The sequence below is a fragment of the Ornithodoros turicata genome, chromosome 10 (genome assembly GCF_037126465.1).
Source record: "Ornithodoros turicata isolate Travis chromosome 10, ASM3712646v1, whole genome shotgun sequence".
Lineage (NCBI taxonomy): Eukaryota > Metazoa > Arthropoda > Arachnida > Ixodida > Argasidae > Ornithodoros > Ornithodoros turicata.
The window spans coordinates 23,765,266-23,782,181 of NC_088210.1; the positions used below are offsets into that span (position 1 = coordinate 23,765,266).

The 16,916-nt window shown below is 43.3% G+C and overlaps 3 protein-coding genes across 3 annotated transcripts; 2 read left to right on the forward strand and 1 right to left on the reverse strand.

Annotated features, from left to right (window-relative positions):
• Positions 1–55: 55 nt before the first annotated feature.
• On the forward strand, positions 56–4,181 carry LOC135371131 (uncharacterized). Its single transcript, XM_064605158.1, has 5 exons — positions 56–267; positions 343–411; positions 465–520; positions 1,760–1,865; positions 4,003–4,181. Exons 1-5 carry the CDS (start codon positions 173–175, stop codon positions 4,154–4,156), a joined length of 480 nt encoding a protein of 159 aa, XP_064461228.1. The 5' UTR covers positions 56–172; the 3' UTR covers positions 4,157–4,181.
• LOC135371130 (malectin-B-like) lies at positions 4,179–9,257 on the reverse strand. The gene is made up of 4 exons (XM_064605156.1): positions 8,695–9,257; positions 8,180–8,359; positions 8,057–8,114; positions 4,179–5,378 (listed from the first exon to the last, which is right to left on the reverse strand). The coding sequence occupies exons 1-4, from the start codon at positions 9,037–9,039 to the stop codon at positions 5,161–5,163; spliced, it is 801 nt and encodes a 266-aa protein (XP_064461226.1). The 5' UTR covers positions 9,040–9,257; the 3' UTR covers positions 4,179–5,160.
• Positions 9,258–9,450: 193 nt separating this feature from the next.
• On the forward strand, positions 9,451–15,108 carry LOC135371129 (protein phosphatase PTC7 homolog). The gene is made up of 6 exons (XM_064605155.1): positions 9,451–9,866; positions 11,207–11,386; positions 12,721–12,919; positions 13,762–13,885; positions 13,961–14,090; positions 14,789–15,108. Exons 1-6 carry the CDS (start codon positions 9,626–9,628, stop codon positions 14,902–14,904), a joined length of 990 nt encoding a protein of 329 aa, XP_064461225.1. The 5' UTR covers positions 9,451–9,625; the 3' UTR covers positions 14,905–15,108.
• Positions 15,109–16,916: the final 1,808 nt, after the last annotated feature.

Consider the following 16,916-nt stretch of genomic DNA (forward strand, 5'->3'; position numbering starts at 1 on the left):
ATTTGCATTTCGTTTGTGCCTATTTTGTGGCTAACCAGCCAACGATAGTCCAGAGAATCCAAGCACAGTCGATGCCAGTTCCAGTTTGGTCTGCGGCGGTCGTTTGTCGGCAAGCGCAAATTCATTCTACACAATTTAGTGTGTAACTGCTTTAACGTGGAATCTTATTGCAATGTCATCAGATAGTTCCGACGAAGAGGAATCTGCCAGGCTACGAGAAGCAGCTGTTTCGTCATCCTCGTTGAAGAGCAAAGCTTCTCGCATGAGGCACGCAAAAGTTTAAAATATCAAATGTTATTGTAACATTGTGCGGCGTGATTGAGCTATCTTTTTCTTTTTCAGAGGGGAAGACAACGAAAATTTTGAGTACAAGGAATATATACAGAAATGTCTGTTTGAAAATATTGAGAAGTAAGCTCGCGCGCACCGTCCCCATAGCACTTCTACATATTGTGTTGTTACAGGCAGATTCTTGAAGTTCGAGGAGATGAACCCCCTTGTAAAGGCACCGTAGATTCAGGCAAGTTCGAGTTCGAGTCTGTTTGAGATGCTACAGGAAGCCTGCCCCTGTGGCCGGCCTTCCATTTGATGCCAATACACTCTCGTGCAAGTTACAGTTCTGCTCAGAAAGGTTGGGGTGAAGCCAGAAGCGTAGCCAGAAAAATATATTGGGTGGGGTTTTATGGGAATTACACGGGGAGAACTTTGCCCAGATTTCCCGTTTATGAAATGCACCACCAAAGAATTGAACCCCCAATCCCCCTCCCATGGCTAGACCACTGGGTGAAACCATGCTCACATATTACACCTGAAAACCTAGCATATACAACTGAACAGCCAAAGGATATTGGTATACTATATCTGACACTTATGATTAGTATGATTAAATTATTTGACTAAAATTTCAGTGGTACAATCATAAATGCTTGCCTGCCTCTTCATCATGCTACATTGCAGTGCCCCACAGCAGTGCTTCTCAAACTCTACCCTGTAACCCATGAAAAATATGAAATATAACATCACTCTCCCCCTCCACACACACACACAAACAAAAAATTTAGCATTCTCTGATGCCACATCAAGACTGAAAAGACCTTAGAGTGTGTTGGCACTGTTGCATGAAGAGCATGAGAGAACCGAGCTACTTTGGAGCACTTCTGCACCTCAACAATATAAAAATTCGTGGTTTTTGCATGTAATGTTCAAACAATATTATATCAATGTTTAGTATTTTTATACTATACTGTTCTGGTTTACGAACTAAAGTACCATGTGAAAACACCGGGACTTTTTCATGACACAGTATCACCTGAAACATGCCACGGGACACAGGGTAGCTCAGCTGAATTGCCTTCATTGTCCGATAAGCATTTTCATTCGGGGTGGACTTCTTTCCAAGTCTTATCGCAGCCTTGAGGTTCTTCAGCAAATCCCGCATGTTGTGCACCAGAAGAAACCCGCATGTTTGTACTCAACAACAAAACTGGTCTGGAACCGCACTGGCCGAGATGTCGCGTTATCTTTACTTTCCTCAGCTTGCGACATATTTCGAGACAGGTGTTGTGGCTACGAATAGAGCCACCTATTTAACACATACAGCATGTTCTATAGCCACTTCAAGGTTGCAAGAGCCCTGTGTCTGGACATTGGCAACAAGGAAAGAGGTCCATCATTTCTGAGTGGAACCTAAACTGGTGACAGCACCACCATGTGTTAGTGGCTATAATACTCACCATTGCTTTTTTCACTGATAACTTAGGAATCAGACTACTTTCTGACTCAACGGTGGACCTGGATCCCACATCCACCTCGACAGAGACAGCTTCTACGTGCAGAAAACGTCCGAAGCTGACCAGCGTGCCAGAGTAAGCATTTTGCTGCAGCACGCTGGTGGCAAGAATAGCATAATAAAACGAGCAATGGGCATCCACGTGGTTATCAACGTATTCGTGTACGCTGTACAAACATTTTTTGTTGTTAGCTTCTGGACATACTTTCCGAGCAAAAGCTCCAACAATCCGTTCCTGTGGACCGGTCCTTGCTCTGCCCAGCACCCCATGATCATGTGCACATTCCACATTGATTGGCAGGACTGAACATTTAAGAAAGCTGCCACAGAGCGTGGTCACTAAGCATAATGCATATCTGCAGGGGTCTTGCAGGCAAATTTCAGCCTATACACCGCACAGCGACACATGCTAAAGGGGTTGAGACACTTTCATAGATGTGGTTCCTTACGCCATGGATGTATAAATAAAACACGAATCATCGTCACCAACATCGTGGACGCATTGTATTGCACGTCTGAACGCAGAGGAAAAAAGAATTATGCTTCTACGTGTCCTACTTAGGGAGATACAAGCCCTTTTTTGCTACAGTTTTGACAAAAAAAAGCATCATACTTTTTTTTTGTTGTCTCAGTGTTTTCTGTCTCTCCTTGATGCATATCATATACTGTTCATTGAAATGACAATTAGCTTTATGATCAACATCTGTAGAGACGGTCGTGGTGATATTAGCAAGGTTCGACTGTATATTGAGTGAAGATGAGCGTGATGTGTATATTGGAGAGCCTGCTGCTACAGATAGCATACAATGTGCTGGAGAAGTGGCCGTGGGCATACGTAACACAGCGCTGAAGTCCTCTCCCAGCTATGTGCCAGTGAATAAGGATAGGCTAACAGACGAGAAGGCGCAGTGAAATAAGGATAGGCGAACGTATTTTGTCAGATTGGGCAACTCAACCAGAACAGACCAGACCAGTTCCGGATTTACAATGGTGGGGGCCCCGGGGCACTGTGCTGTGGGGGCTCCCTCATGTACTCTCTGTCTATCCAATGTTTTATTCGGGGTCGATATGCGTGGACGGAGGACAGATTTTTTATCAAGTTTCCGTTTCAGGGATGCGTTTCAGGCATGCAAAATAGATTTCACTTGGACAAGACCTTTACTGGTTGGGGCCCCCTTGTGGTGGGGGGCCCCGGGGCAAGTGCCCCGTCTGCCCTCCCCTAAATCCGGCACTGGACCAGACAACTGCTTTTCTATGACTGAAAAATCATAGGGTTCACCAGATGACATACCTGTGCAATCCTGTGTGGTGAAATCATGTCAAAGTGAAGTGGATGATGGAGTGCAGCTGTTTGTGTTGTCCTTGTCATTTTGTGTGTCCTTTGATCGCTTTTAATATGATCTTGTACCAACAAGCCCAATTTTATGTCTGACTGGATTATGGAAAACCCACTGTTTCATATCAGAACGGTGTTAATTCTGAAGAAACGAAAGTACTGGACGAAATCCTTCAAGGAATGTTCCTTCCCTGAATCCTGCATAATGTACAGAATCCAGTATTTTGGGTGTTTCTTCCAGCTGAATAATTCAGAACGACTAGTGCTATTGAATAACTTTAGGTAAAGTCGGCCAAGAGCCGACCATTTGCATATGCTCATTAATTAAATGAAAATCCTAGCTTGAATTTTACCTCACCCACCTTTTGTACCTGTGCCATAGCAATTGGGACTTTCAGCAGAAAATATTCCAGAATTTATGTATTACATATTTCTGCACGGAGTAGCGCAGCAATGTGTTCTTTCGCGTAGCTCTCTGGCTCTCGATTGTGTGTTCATCCCCCTGGTTCAAGCACCGGGGTGACAGAAGACGAACGTTATGTATCGCTCCCGTCAACCTTAATAACAACACTGGAAAAAATTCCATCTCATTTCTGAGCGCGATAACAGCCACCCTGGGGGTACTGGGGGAATGTTAAATGAACAAAATCCTTGCGTTAAATCAACAGAATAATTTTGTTCAATTAATATTTCCTCATGACCCCAAGGGCTGCTGTACTCTCGCTTGAGAGCGAGACCATATTTTTTCCAGTGTTATTATTAAGGTTGACGTGAGCCATACATGTATGTATATGTAGGTGTGTGGGGCAGACGGTGTCTGCGTGCAAAACAATTGCTTCCTTCCCTTATCTGATCGGAATCTGGTGTGTTGTTCTAGAGCTACAGAAGAAATGCTTGCCTCAGTAGCAGTGACGCCAGAGTGGGTCATGAAGCAATCTGGAACGCATCCACCAGCCAAGGAAAGTACAGATCACATTAAACATAAAAAGCGCAAGAAGAAAAAGGCGAAATGTAAGGAAGAGACTACGTAAGCTATAAAGGTACTCCCACGTGTGAGCCTCTTATCTTCATTTATTGTATCCCCACCACATTTTTGGAGTCTTACACACACACACGATGCAAAAATGACAGGACGCTACCCACAAAATGATTTTGCACTTGTCAGTGACAATAAATAGTATTGTACCTCATCTCACATTGTAAAGCCAAATTTAGAAACTCTGGAGCTAACTAAAAATTTGGCAACACCTTGCGGCTTAAATGCAGCACTATTTCATTAGAACGCTCTCACAAAAATGTGCGATCATTTCTTGTCCCTCGGAGCAATGTAAAAACATGTAAACCGTGCAGTTTCTCACTTGCATACCCAAGACAGTCACACACACACACACTGATAAGGAAAATGACCAGAATAACGCTACTCTTTGGAGGAAGTAGCGGCGAGCAAGCCTTAGCAAGTCTGTTACGCCGACACAGATTGTGGACAACTGTTTATCGCAGCATCGTGATCCACCTACGATTGCTTGATAGTTTGCAAACTTGCTAATGACTCAACACACACACACACAAACTCTCTGGTTTCAACACGAGATCCAAACCACCACCACAATGAATGAAAATGGGTGTGCTCGTATACTTTGTACAACACAGCACGGATGGGAAACTCGATGCAACTGAAACGATGTGGGTCATTATGACCGTAACGTCATTCTCGAGAGTAACCAAATGAGAACAGTAGCCACAGCATTATATTCTGCATAACAACGCTATTACCCGCAGAAAAAAAAAGCAAAAGTAAACCTGTAATTACGTGAAGCACAACACGCTATTAGTGATATATTCCGAGACCCCAGTTAAGAACCATTCTAGTAGAATTCATAGAGATGCGTCATCACAAGTGCTTAGTGACTGGCTAGGGCTGACTATCACGAAGTCATCCACACCTTGGCACCCTTGAGAATGAAAGAAAGTGAGGGGGTGATTGCATTCCAAGTCTCTCGCTTTAGACACCTCATCAAAGTTCGCCAGATCCTTTCTAAAGTTTGCAGAGGCAGAAAAGAAGCGGAATGAAGGCACCAATTGCAACAAAGATGGGCAATAGAGCACTGCTGTCATCACTTGTGTAGGGGTTTGGAGTGCGTGGACCCGAAGGCCTCCGGGGCTGTTGCGATGACATTTGCTGGGGCTCACTTGCAACAGGTTCTTCCTCCTCCTCCTCTTCTGGTTCTTCAGAGGGTGGCGGTTCAGGTAAGTCTGAAATAGGAAACAAATAAATATGTGTCATTAACTCTTTGTCATAAACCGGTATGAACTTTCGCTATGTACATTGCAAATTTGCAAAATTGCAGATTTTATGCATGCGTGTGCAGGAGTAGCATCCGAGAAGATTATGGCTTCACAATGGCACTTTCATTGTATATTTTTCCACTTCACAACATGAGGTCGATGACATATGCTAGAGTATCATATTTACCCGTAGTTTACACAAGTAACAAAATCTAAAAATTGCCTAATTTTTGCCTGTGCAGCTGAGCGCACGATTGGCTGGCCTAGTGCCCCTCCACGATTGGTTTCTCTCACTGATGGGCAGAGTATCACAAAATTATACCTAAAATGTACCAAGTACATAGCACCTGTTGTACTTTAACTACAGTCCAATGTACCATACTACAAATGTACTTAAAGTAAAGTACGTACGAAGTCCATGGTAGTCCAAAGTAGTACTTGAGCACTCAGTACTTTAAGTACGTACTTCCCATCACTCAAATCAAATCAAATCAAATCCTTTATTGCAGATTACGAGGTACAATGAAACTAGTTTCTGTTTACAGCACGATTTTCTCAAATGCCCTAAGCATATACTGACTGCGCACCACCAGGTAATCAGCAGCTTGACAAATCACAATGTGTGTACCCCAGGGTGTCGAACCGCAAAAAACACGGGTTTGGGTTCATGGTGGCTGGATTTCGTTTCGGTTCAGTTCCGGTTTGGCCACGCCAAAAATCGAACCGGTTTGCAAACCGGTTCACTGCCCCGAACCGGTTCGACGCTTCCATTTTGTATCTCCCATAAAACTGCTTTTATCAGAAAATGTGTGGCTAATGGCTTACTGCTGCTGTCTGCATCGAGCTTTTTAATGACCAAGCATTCCCTTTAGTGAGAGAAAGGAGCAATGTACGAAAACTTGCAAATAGCGCCCACTCTGATGAAGCGGTGTAGCCCTGCTGCTTTCTGTTCCAGAAATCTCACTTATCACACGCACAATGCCGACAAGATGCACTTACAGGAAGCCTAATAAGAGGGACAGCATTTAGACAACGGTAGTTGCCGAAAGTGAATCGATCTGAAACCGTACTGAAGCATGTTGAAAATAAGTGTGCCAGGCTTGCTCTGTTCGAGCTCACAGCAGTGTACCAGTTAATCCACAACACAAAGGCAAAGTGTCACGACACAATTCCACTACCATTTACTACATTACTAGCAGAACAACATTTACTTTTCAAACCACGACCAATCAAACAGGCACCGTTCTCTTTGTCCACTTCTCATGTTTCTCATTTTTACTGCTCACGTGTAAAGGGAAATGTTGGGCGCTTGCTTAATCACACATTCGTTCTATAGAGCTACACAACCGGCCTACTCCATTCCTTCTTCATTCACACAAGGACAACTGCGCTTCAACGTGTTAAAAGCGATGCTCAAAGCATATTTACTATACGTCCACATTTAACTGCTAGGTGAAAATTTGCAAAATCCATGGAATGGATACCAGTGTGTACTCGTTCGGGGGTTGAGAGCGTAACTCTTATCCTGACTTTGATGTCCGAACTGTTTCTTTGCGAACCGGTTACCGCTATTTTTTCGGTTCTGCTCCGGTTCTGGTTCAACAGTGTCATGAAAATTTTGGTTCAGGTTCGGTTCCGGCAAAACTTACGGTTCGGGTACAGTTTTCGATTTGGGTCGATACCCTGGTGTACCTAGCTGCTCTTGTCGAAAGAGAGAAAGGAAACTGTTATGTATCCCTCTATAGAAGCCTCATATCCATAAACAAGTCACTGGCTTTCAGATTACTTTTTTTCAGTTGCCCTCTTTGGCCTTTCTGATCAGGGTTCCAAAACAAAAGCAATATTTGTCATGAGAGAACAGAGAGAGAAATAGGAAGAGAGAGAGGGAGAGAAAAAAAGAATTCCATTTAGAAAATGCTGATTCATTGTGCAGTGAGAAAGCATTTGACCATCAGAGTGGGCAACATGGTGCAGGCAACATTGTAAATCGGTGCATTGCTTTGATGGTAAGCCACAGCGTGGCGCAAATCCTGCGCTTGTGCGTGGTACATGCCAGGGAAAGGTAACAGAAATGGTATTATACCGGAAATACAGCAGGTAACCAGTAAGAGAAACAGATATCACACACTCAGAATACCTGAAACAGAAACGTAAATGAAAATACTTTACGGTAATAATTTGGGTACTGCAGGACCTGAATTATTACTGTCCTTTATTGTACAATTTAGATAAATTTATTAAATAAAGCTGAGAGATGCAAACTAAAATTATCTGAGGAACAAACTAAAATGAGCTATCAAATTGGAGCATATAAGTAAACAGTATATAGCAAACAGAAGAGGCGTAGTTCTTATACGCTTACAGTGACTTGCAAGTTGCAGGCATCAGTACAGATCGTGAAATCCAGTTTGTGGGATTTAAAAAAAAAATGTATTAGCTGGTTAGAGAAACCACGTACTCTACTTTTGAATAAATGTTGTCTGTTAGGTGCAATTCCTGGTATTTCCCTGCAGTGCATCTAGAAGTGACTGCTACGTGTACAGGTGTTTCCTACCACGTTGTATTGTAGTAGGAAACACCTGTGCACGGTAACACTGCAAGCATAATGCAAATGAAACTTCTGAACGCCTTGTGGGATGGCTTACCGTCCAATGTCCCCCTCATAACGTAGATGGCGTTGACTTTTGGGTTGTCTTTATAGCCCTAAAGGAGAAGGATTTTTTTTTCTTAAATCTGCGTGTCGCTACTGGACAACAGCAACAACGTACCTTTATGAATTCGACTTTGATTTTTCCGTCATGTGTAGACTCCTCACCATTAATGTGCAGCTTGTTGCCTTTGATGCTAAACGCCACATGCTCATCATACGCTACGCCTTTCCCAACTTTGGAAAATATGTCCAGGTCAGACACTATGGTATGTTGACCATTCAATACCACATCAAATACCTGCAAGAAAACCATTCGTGATATGCATTTTATTATACCGTTGTACGATTCCTACACTGGCACAACCACACTTCCCAGGCATTGCAGTGAGCAGTCAGAGTTTAATTAGCAAAAACAGAACGCGATTTTTTATTCGTATTTTTGAAAATGTTTTAAGATTATTTTATGCCCCTTGGTACTCACATTTCTCCTTGTTCTTAGTATCTATAGCTAGCAGCAAAAGATCTATATCTATCTATCTACCTATATGTATCTATAGTAGCTATATTTTCAGTGACTGCAATAATCGGGGGAAAAAACACTTCCGGCGCTGGGTGCAAATTGCAAATCCTCACCTTCCTTCCCTGTGACTCGAAGTAAACTTCGCTGAATTTAAGAACGAGCACATAGTCACCATCCTTATTAACAGGAATGTCGTAACCAAAAGACCCCGTGTGGTACCGTTCAGTCTGGTACAGGATTTGATCACTCCTTGGGCTTCTACCTATCACCAACAGCTTTCCGTAGTCGGACGCAGTGCCAATTTTGCCGAACAGGGGATCCCGCTTGTACTTGATGCCATGCATATCGACATGTTCTTCACCACCGGCATTAATAGCATAAATTACTTCACCCAGGCTGGTTACAGGATCGAAGCTTGTAGTTGCAATGAGGAAGATCACGAGGAACATCGCTGGCATGAGGTTCGGCGACGGAAAGCCGTGTACGCTACAGTTGTCTGTAAGTCACAGTATGTTCGATTCCGCACCGCGGAGCTAAACTCTTTGACATTTAATACAAAAAGGTTATTAACGGCGAACACCTGCACATCTCAGAATGAAGGGGCGATACACACATCACTACCGGCGGGTGCGCTACACGCGACAGTGTTCCAGTGTTTGCGGGCTGATGCCTGATGCTCGCGGTCGTAACTCATAACCACCATAACAACCAGGCCAGCATAGCCAGTGTAATGACCACATGACTCTTTATGCATACCTTTAGTGCACACACATTGAAGTGATGACATTGATTTCCAAGTCGCCTGTATTGTGTTGTTCACATAAAATGTGAAAGGCGCAATGGTCACAGTTGGTCATAGTTGTGTTGGCCGGCATCGTTCCTGCTTTCTCTGGCCACCCTGTACGAACGAAGGTCGCGGAGCGGACTATTGCCATGCGTGAATTATAGGGTTTGAAAATCTTTTAAAAGTCAAATTCTGCTCTCCTTGTTTCGGAAGGACCCCATTACGGCATCTAAAAATGTAACCTGTGTTACGCCATTGTCATGCAGTCTGTTCTTATGTATGGACGGCTTTTAACGCGTGCCCTTGCAAATGGAGTTTTTAGTTACACAAGCTCGGGCACAGAAGCACGGCACATCTGCGGCAAAAGTGATCTGCGGCTGCATACGGCAACCTGCGGGTTTCCAAAGGAAAAGAATCGATTTTCTATAGGCCTTTCAGGAAGAGGACAATTCGGGGATGATGCGTGTTTTGCTGTAAAGTACAAGAGTTTCGATGTCCTGGGTAAGCCTAAGTTATACCTTGATCAGCGGGTAATTGGTTCAGCTTGCCCATTGATTATGTAATCCAGTTGCAATGTATCTGTTCGGTGAATGGTAGATGTATTAAGGGTCTGCGTCGATTAGCATACCTGATCTTGGACACAAATCGAGCAAATTCGCGCGATCCTGGTGATTCATTCGCAACACAGCTAGATATATTATTTTGTTTGCATCACATGCACGCCAATCAAATGCTTGCAGAAGACACACTAAGCTTTTGATCTGCTTGAGATTTTGGTCCTGAATGAGACGTTCATTGTACCTCGCTAAGGTTATTTTTACGTATTGTTCTTAGTTGCTTATAATTTCTACTGAACCCATTGATAGTTATCAGTATGAAGTATATATAAACAGGTACTTTGTTGTTTTTAGTCTGCTTTCTTTCTGTTTCTAGCACCCTGTGTCTGGTATAATATTCCTACAGCAGAATCACCAGTTGCAACAGTTTTGCCGTCAAGTGAAGTTCCACTGGATGTGCTCGTTCATCCCGGATAACTTTCATCCTGCATTCTACAGGCACAAAATGAACATAAACAAAAAAATTAAGATCCGGCATCTGATGCTGTCTAGGGAATTCTCGTAATCCAGCAAAGGATGACACTACATCTGGGGTGATGTCATGTTTGCAGGCTTTTCGTAAGCTATGTAAAACAAGGCAGAATCTGAAGTGGGGTACAGAACAGAATTGCCCCATATCGTCTGCGACAATTTTGTTCAGCATTGTAAATGCAGCAATGTACGATGTATGCAACCTCCGATGTACGTTTAATCTTTTTTTTTGTTTTATGAATGTGGTACTGGATGATCTACATAATACAATGCACATGGTAGATTTATCATTCTTCAAAGCAAGCATTGAGAATGTACGATTCACAAGCATATGTAATTAATTTCTGTACGCTCTTCTAAGCTACACCAATGGGTTCAGGAAAGCAGGGAAGAAAATTACTTCTGCATGTTAACTACTCATAAAAAGTGAATACATAAAATTTGCGACATACTCGAAGCAAACGGAAAATACCTAACTTAGCATTAGGAGAAATGATGAGCGTGGGTTCCTTGGTGGTACCAGTTGTTTATTGCACCACGTCAGTCCCCCTGGGAGCCTTGTGAGATGTAGTCTACTATGCAGCATTGTTATAGTTTCATGGAGTCGTCATATTTTAAAGGACACTTAGTGAGTTTGCACTTTCTTTTTTTCTATATGACATGCTTAGACTGGGATCATTTTCAACTTGCAGCGTTTTCATTGCTTGTGCCATAAGCTGTGGATATCAGTCGTCTGCATTTCTTTAAAAACAGGTGTAGCTGACGGCGTTGGAGGATGGCGGACGTATGGCGTGGACCCGTCTCTGTTCTCAACAGCATTAATGCGCACGTGTGAACGAATTGCTTGCTCGGGAAAGTTCAACCTCAACTCACCTGCAAGCATTCTGGCATCTAGTTACTACGAACTTCTCGAAAACAAGAGGCAAATAATCGGTAATAGCCGTTTTGTCTCTTCCTCACACAAAAATTCGGGTCATGCAATTCCGCTACCTTTAGAGCTGTATGTCAGAGACGTGTTTATAACCCAAGATTGTTCATACATTTTTTATTAGAGCCTGAAGTTTTCGGGAAATATTTTTCTCTAAATTCAGGGAGTAAAAATCTGGTCAATAAACATGTGCTCGAAATTCATGCGAATTCGGGTGGAAAAACTTCCAGTATGCTGTATTCGGAGAGAAATCGGGCTCGGTTACTCAAACGAAAAGTACCGGTTTGGTACAAGTGCTGCTGAACAAGTTAGTGTGCATTCCTACAGACGTCTCAGTGAGGGCAATTTGACGGGTAAAAATCGGGGTTGAAGCTGAAAAGTCAATTAGGACAGATGTTTGAGAGTGGGGGGGGGGGGAGACCTCTCTCTCTCTCTCTGCCATTGCACCTTTGAGGCTGAAACACTCACCTCAAAACGAAAAAAAGTGGGTACCGCAGGAAAAATGTGTTACTTATTACTGAAAAACGATAAGACGAGGGTGACCAGCATGCCATAAAAACCCGTTAATGGCAGGTTAATATGCGTGACAAGAGGTGCAATTTCAAAAATCTGGTTCGTCTCGCAAGATTTGACATGCCGAGAAATGTGCAGTAGTACGGTATACACAAGACTCTGCACTCCAAGTACATGCTCGTTATGGTGATCTCAATTGCACGTGATGCACACAAATCGCACAACCTTTATCATCACTCCCTTCTACTGAATATCATCGTTATGTCACATCGAGCGATTTGGCAGGTCTTATGGTCAATTCATTTAGTCATACATCAGTTGTCTGCAAGATTGAAGTCGCATGCAAGAGGTTGGGTGCATGCTTTTGAGTAAATGAATGTAACTAATGAAACCATCAGCGAAAAATGAGGCCTCTCTATCATTGCCCCAGCGCAATGTTGATGGTAGTCTTGTGAAATGTGATGAAGATTGTTTTGTTTTTTTCTACTCTGAGGTAGAAAGAATGAATTGATGTATTACAGTCATCCGTGCTCGAACTTGAATGATTTTTAACAGGCTCTACGTTTGTAAGCACATTACGGACTTTGACTGTGTTCCCCTGCAAACTTGTTTTACGCACATGAGACAGTTGATGTTCTGAGGCTGGAACACGTAGAATGGACAAATACATACAAAGCCCCAAGTGCTACAAGTCAAGTCCTACAGCTGGCTAACCTTTTCAGTGACTTCCATCTTTCATCATAGTTTTATGCCCTGAGGATTACTCCAAACAGATGAGTCCTCAGCACAATTTAGTACAATGGATTGAAAAGTTACGTAATTTCAGGTAGCAGCACAGCGTGTGTGCTAGTGCTGAACTGCGTGGAGCGTGTCCTGTATTCGGCAAACATTGGTGACTCTGGGTTCCTGGTTGTGCGCCAGGGCCACGTCGTGCATCGTTCGCAGGAACAGCAGCATTACTTCAACACACCTTTCCAGCTATGTCTACCGCCACCCGGTGTCAGCCAATTTGTTCTCAGTGACAGGTACGCATTTGTCCAGTAGCCATTGCGAGTAACACATGCTCTTTCTGTTCTCTGTGAGTATACCTGAAGATGAGTGGTGTGATCTTCATTTATTAGGCTCGTATAAATAGACAGGAGGAAAGACTAAATATCTCGAACTTGGATGTGCAGTGTTTTTCTGCTGACTATGTCCGCTGCGATTGTCATGTTTGCTCAAAACAATGGTCTGGGCTTGCTTGCACGAACGTTGAGGCTGTTCCTCAGCGCTGTGCTTCGTGGCTCCGGTAGCGCTTTTTGCACACGATACTGCCCTCGATGCTTCACTTTCTTTTAGCTCTGGCAAAGCTACAGAGTATGGCAGTGAGGAATAGCCTGAACATTTGTGCAAGCGGGCCCAGGTTTCTTCCACTTTTTTTTTTTTTTTTTGTCATATGAGGTATACAGGTTTTCTCTGGCATCTGGATACACATGCTATACATAAAAAATATGCATAGTCTCATTACTCAACATAAAAATATAGTATTTTGCACAGAAATCGAGACTTAGTGCCCCGCGCTGTGCAAGTATTCTATATTGTCCATTACAAAATACGACAGCACAATTGCAAGCAAGGAACTGCAAAGATAACAGAAGCTAACGGTGCTAATTCTTAGCACTCGCAGTTTAGAAATTTTCTGGTCTACTCGGATAGTGCGCGGACACTTCTCTCTTATTAGGCTTTCCTTTTTGATTGGGTCACAGTTCATCTTTAGCCGCTGTGACGAAATACGATGAAGCTCTTAGTCTTGTTACCTAATTCCCAAGTGGGATGTCGTAGTTATTTGGTAACCTATTCACATAGGTAAAACGCTTTTCTTCTTCAGTCCTGATTCCGCTGCAACATCATCCTTTCCTGTTCAAGAAGGGGACCTTATATTGATGGCTACTGACGGCCTGTTCGACAACCTCCCAGAAAACATGATTGTCAGCGAGCTCGCTCAACTTAAGGTATGAGTGACACTTCGCGTTGGATCCATCTGGTACTTTGTACTTATCTTTTTCATCTTCCTCGTTCCTTTCTAGGACGTCGGTCTGGAAAGTATTCAACAGACAGTGAACTCGCTTGCTCTTCAGGCGAGGAGGCTGGCATTTGATGAAGCCCATTTATCTCCATTTTCACTGAGGGCCAGGGACAATGGGATCGAAGCCATTGGTAAGAAATTCGCAGGGGCATAATCGCTGATCATTGTCTTGGTGTCTCGGGGCACTCGGGGCAATCGGGCACTACGATCTCTGATATGTCATCGGGGAATTCTCGGATGAAACGAAAGGCATATGAAACAAGCCATTGCTGTAACACGTGGACGAGAAATGAAGTGAGCAGTGAATGACTGTCGTATTCAAACACTTGCTCGAGCTCCACAAAAGCTTGTCTTTCACTCCTGCAGGAGGGGATTATAAAAGGAGGACAAATAGGTTGTCACAAATAGCTGTCTTTGCTGATATTATGATTCACATTTACGACGGTTTACCGAGAACAACAAGTTGAAGGACCACGAGGATTTCGAGTGGATATCGGGTTTTACCCGAATTCTTGAAAACTCGTTCTGGGGGGAACTATCGTGAAAAATCGGGTTTAACCCGAAAATGAAGAACCCTACTCATACCACATTTGATAAAAGTGACATTGCACATGCTTCTGCTGTAAAGCCCCTTTCAAATTCGTGTATTATTCAATTTGCAAAATTCATGATATGCAGGAACGTCTGGACGCTGGTTGCTTTCTTCACTTTACATAAAATTCACAAAAATTAAGGGCTGCAAGCACTCAGAGTTTTGCAGTTGTCTTCTATAGCCGTCCTGTTCTAAAAATGTCCTCACAATCACTTTGTTTACTTTTTTTTTTCCTAGGGGGAAAACCAGATGACATTACCATCCTCCTTGCAGCAGTGAGTTCAAAGCACGGCAGTTACAGGGAGACACTCAAGGCATCAGTAGTGCATAATGTATCGCTCGATCACGGATGAAGAAGTACCCTTCAGCAGTACAGTAAAAAATTGTGTAGGTTCTATTGGTGCCAGTTTTTGCACTGAGGGGCAAAAATTGTATGTATCTTTTTACATTTTAAAGGAATTGTCCTGTTCCACACCACCACTTAAGGGGGACCTGTATATAATGTGTTTGCGCAGAAAGTAACAGAAAAGTAATAAATTATAATTTTAGTCAGACGACCCACTGTCTATCTTTCATCTACCGTTTCGTGAAGCTCAGATTTGATTGCACACACAGCAACCAAGATCTACTTTTGTGTGGGCATTTACATACCCACAGGAAAGGCTGTTTCATACATATGTTTATGTCGATGACGCAGACCTAAGAACGATGTGAAATGTAGTCCGTATCACGACCTACTAGATCATAGTGACCATGTCACAGGCACCCCTTTCCAGCGCCACATTTTTAGGCTAGTGGTGGCGCTACTCGTCTGCCCATTTATTGCTTCCTCAATTGCTACAATACTTGGAACTTCAGCTTACCTTAGTACTTTTGTACAAGCGGTGGATGTCCTACAGAAGATGCTTATTTCTAAAGTTGATTATCATCATCATCCTATGCATTTTCATAGGAGCTGTTGCTGTCGTCTGCTACAGTAGTCGTTACTTCCGCTTGGGCGTGTTCAAAATTTAAATTTTCATTGTCCAACCATGATGTAGATCGTGCGGGCCAATGTGTAGCGCTCCTAGCGGATTGTGCGGACGAGCTTCTCATAAGGGTTGCCGATAATGACATGGTCTTTATAATCTAGTAGGTCGTGGTCCGTATACTGCAACACAGTTACTCCAGAGTTAACACAGGGTTAACACCAGGTGGTGCCACCTACGGGCCTTTATAGTTTCAGCACGTGTGCACTTCTTGTCGCAGCATGGAGTTAAGCGGCTAGCAATTGCAGCCAATAGGAAGAAGCGTAGGGTGGGGTTTAACCGTGATGTTACCCAACTTCTGTTTCAATGTTAAACATGGCCTGAATGCCTGTCGTGCAGACAGAAGCAGCTACTGTTGCGACCACATCACAAATTGCTCGGAGTTGGGGACAGAGCACTGCACTGGCCTGGTTATAGAATGGCACTCATGTGTGCGCCTCCTGGGCGAACTTCATAAGGAACAGTACTGACATTTGCTTTAGAGTGTATGAGGAAACTGAGGGTGCTTGTGCGGCTGGAAGTGGCTCCATTTCCACGTGTTCGGCTGGTTACTGAAAGCATGTGCTCGTGACAACTCAGGAGGGTGACATCACGGCAGGTAGTGATCAAGTCTAATTAGAGGAGGGTGACAAGCACCACTCTCACAAGAAAAGAAAGGATCTATGGATGGAGTCGTCATACGTCATATATATGTCAGTTATCACCTGCACGTAACCTGGCTGTTCATCTCATCATTGCCACGCAGATGTTATTTTGCCCAATTGGGCCAATCTCCATTAGGCTCACGGGGCCGTCTGCTCGGAGGAAGAAAGGGTGGCAAGGAGAAGAAGAAAAGCACACATAGGTTATCTCTGCAATGGTCAATCCTCCTTTATGGATCAAGGCCAGGGAGGAGAAGTCTCCCTCCCTGATCAAGGCCAGTGATGAAGTTGCCTAGTCCATCAGATGTTGAAACAAAATAAATAATAAAATGGATGAGCATGGCATTATCAACTGGCGTTTCATCATGCAAGCTATTGCATTGGCTGTATGTGCATGTCTCCTGAATGCAAAAGAAGAAAAACTGCTTTCACAGACAATTTTTTTATTTCATGTGGAGAACGCGTGAAATACAGTTGCGAAGGTCAGCAACTGTTCCTCTTTTTCTCTTTTTGAACATTTGTCTCATTGTGCGTTTTATATTGCACACAAAAAAGTGAAAGAAAAAGTCAAATAGAAAATGAGAGTACAGCGCTTAATATTACAAACAAACGCTGTACAACGCACGTGCGCACGTGGCGTGATTAACTGATTATCATCTTCGTCATGTGACTTGTGACATGTGTATTTGCTGCTCA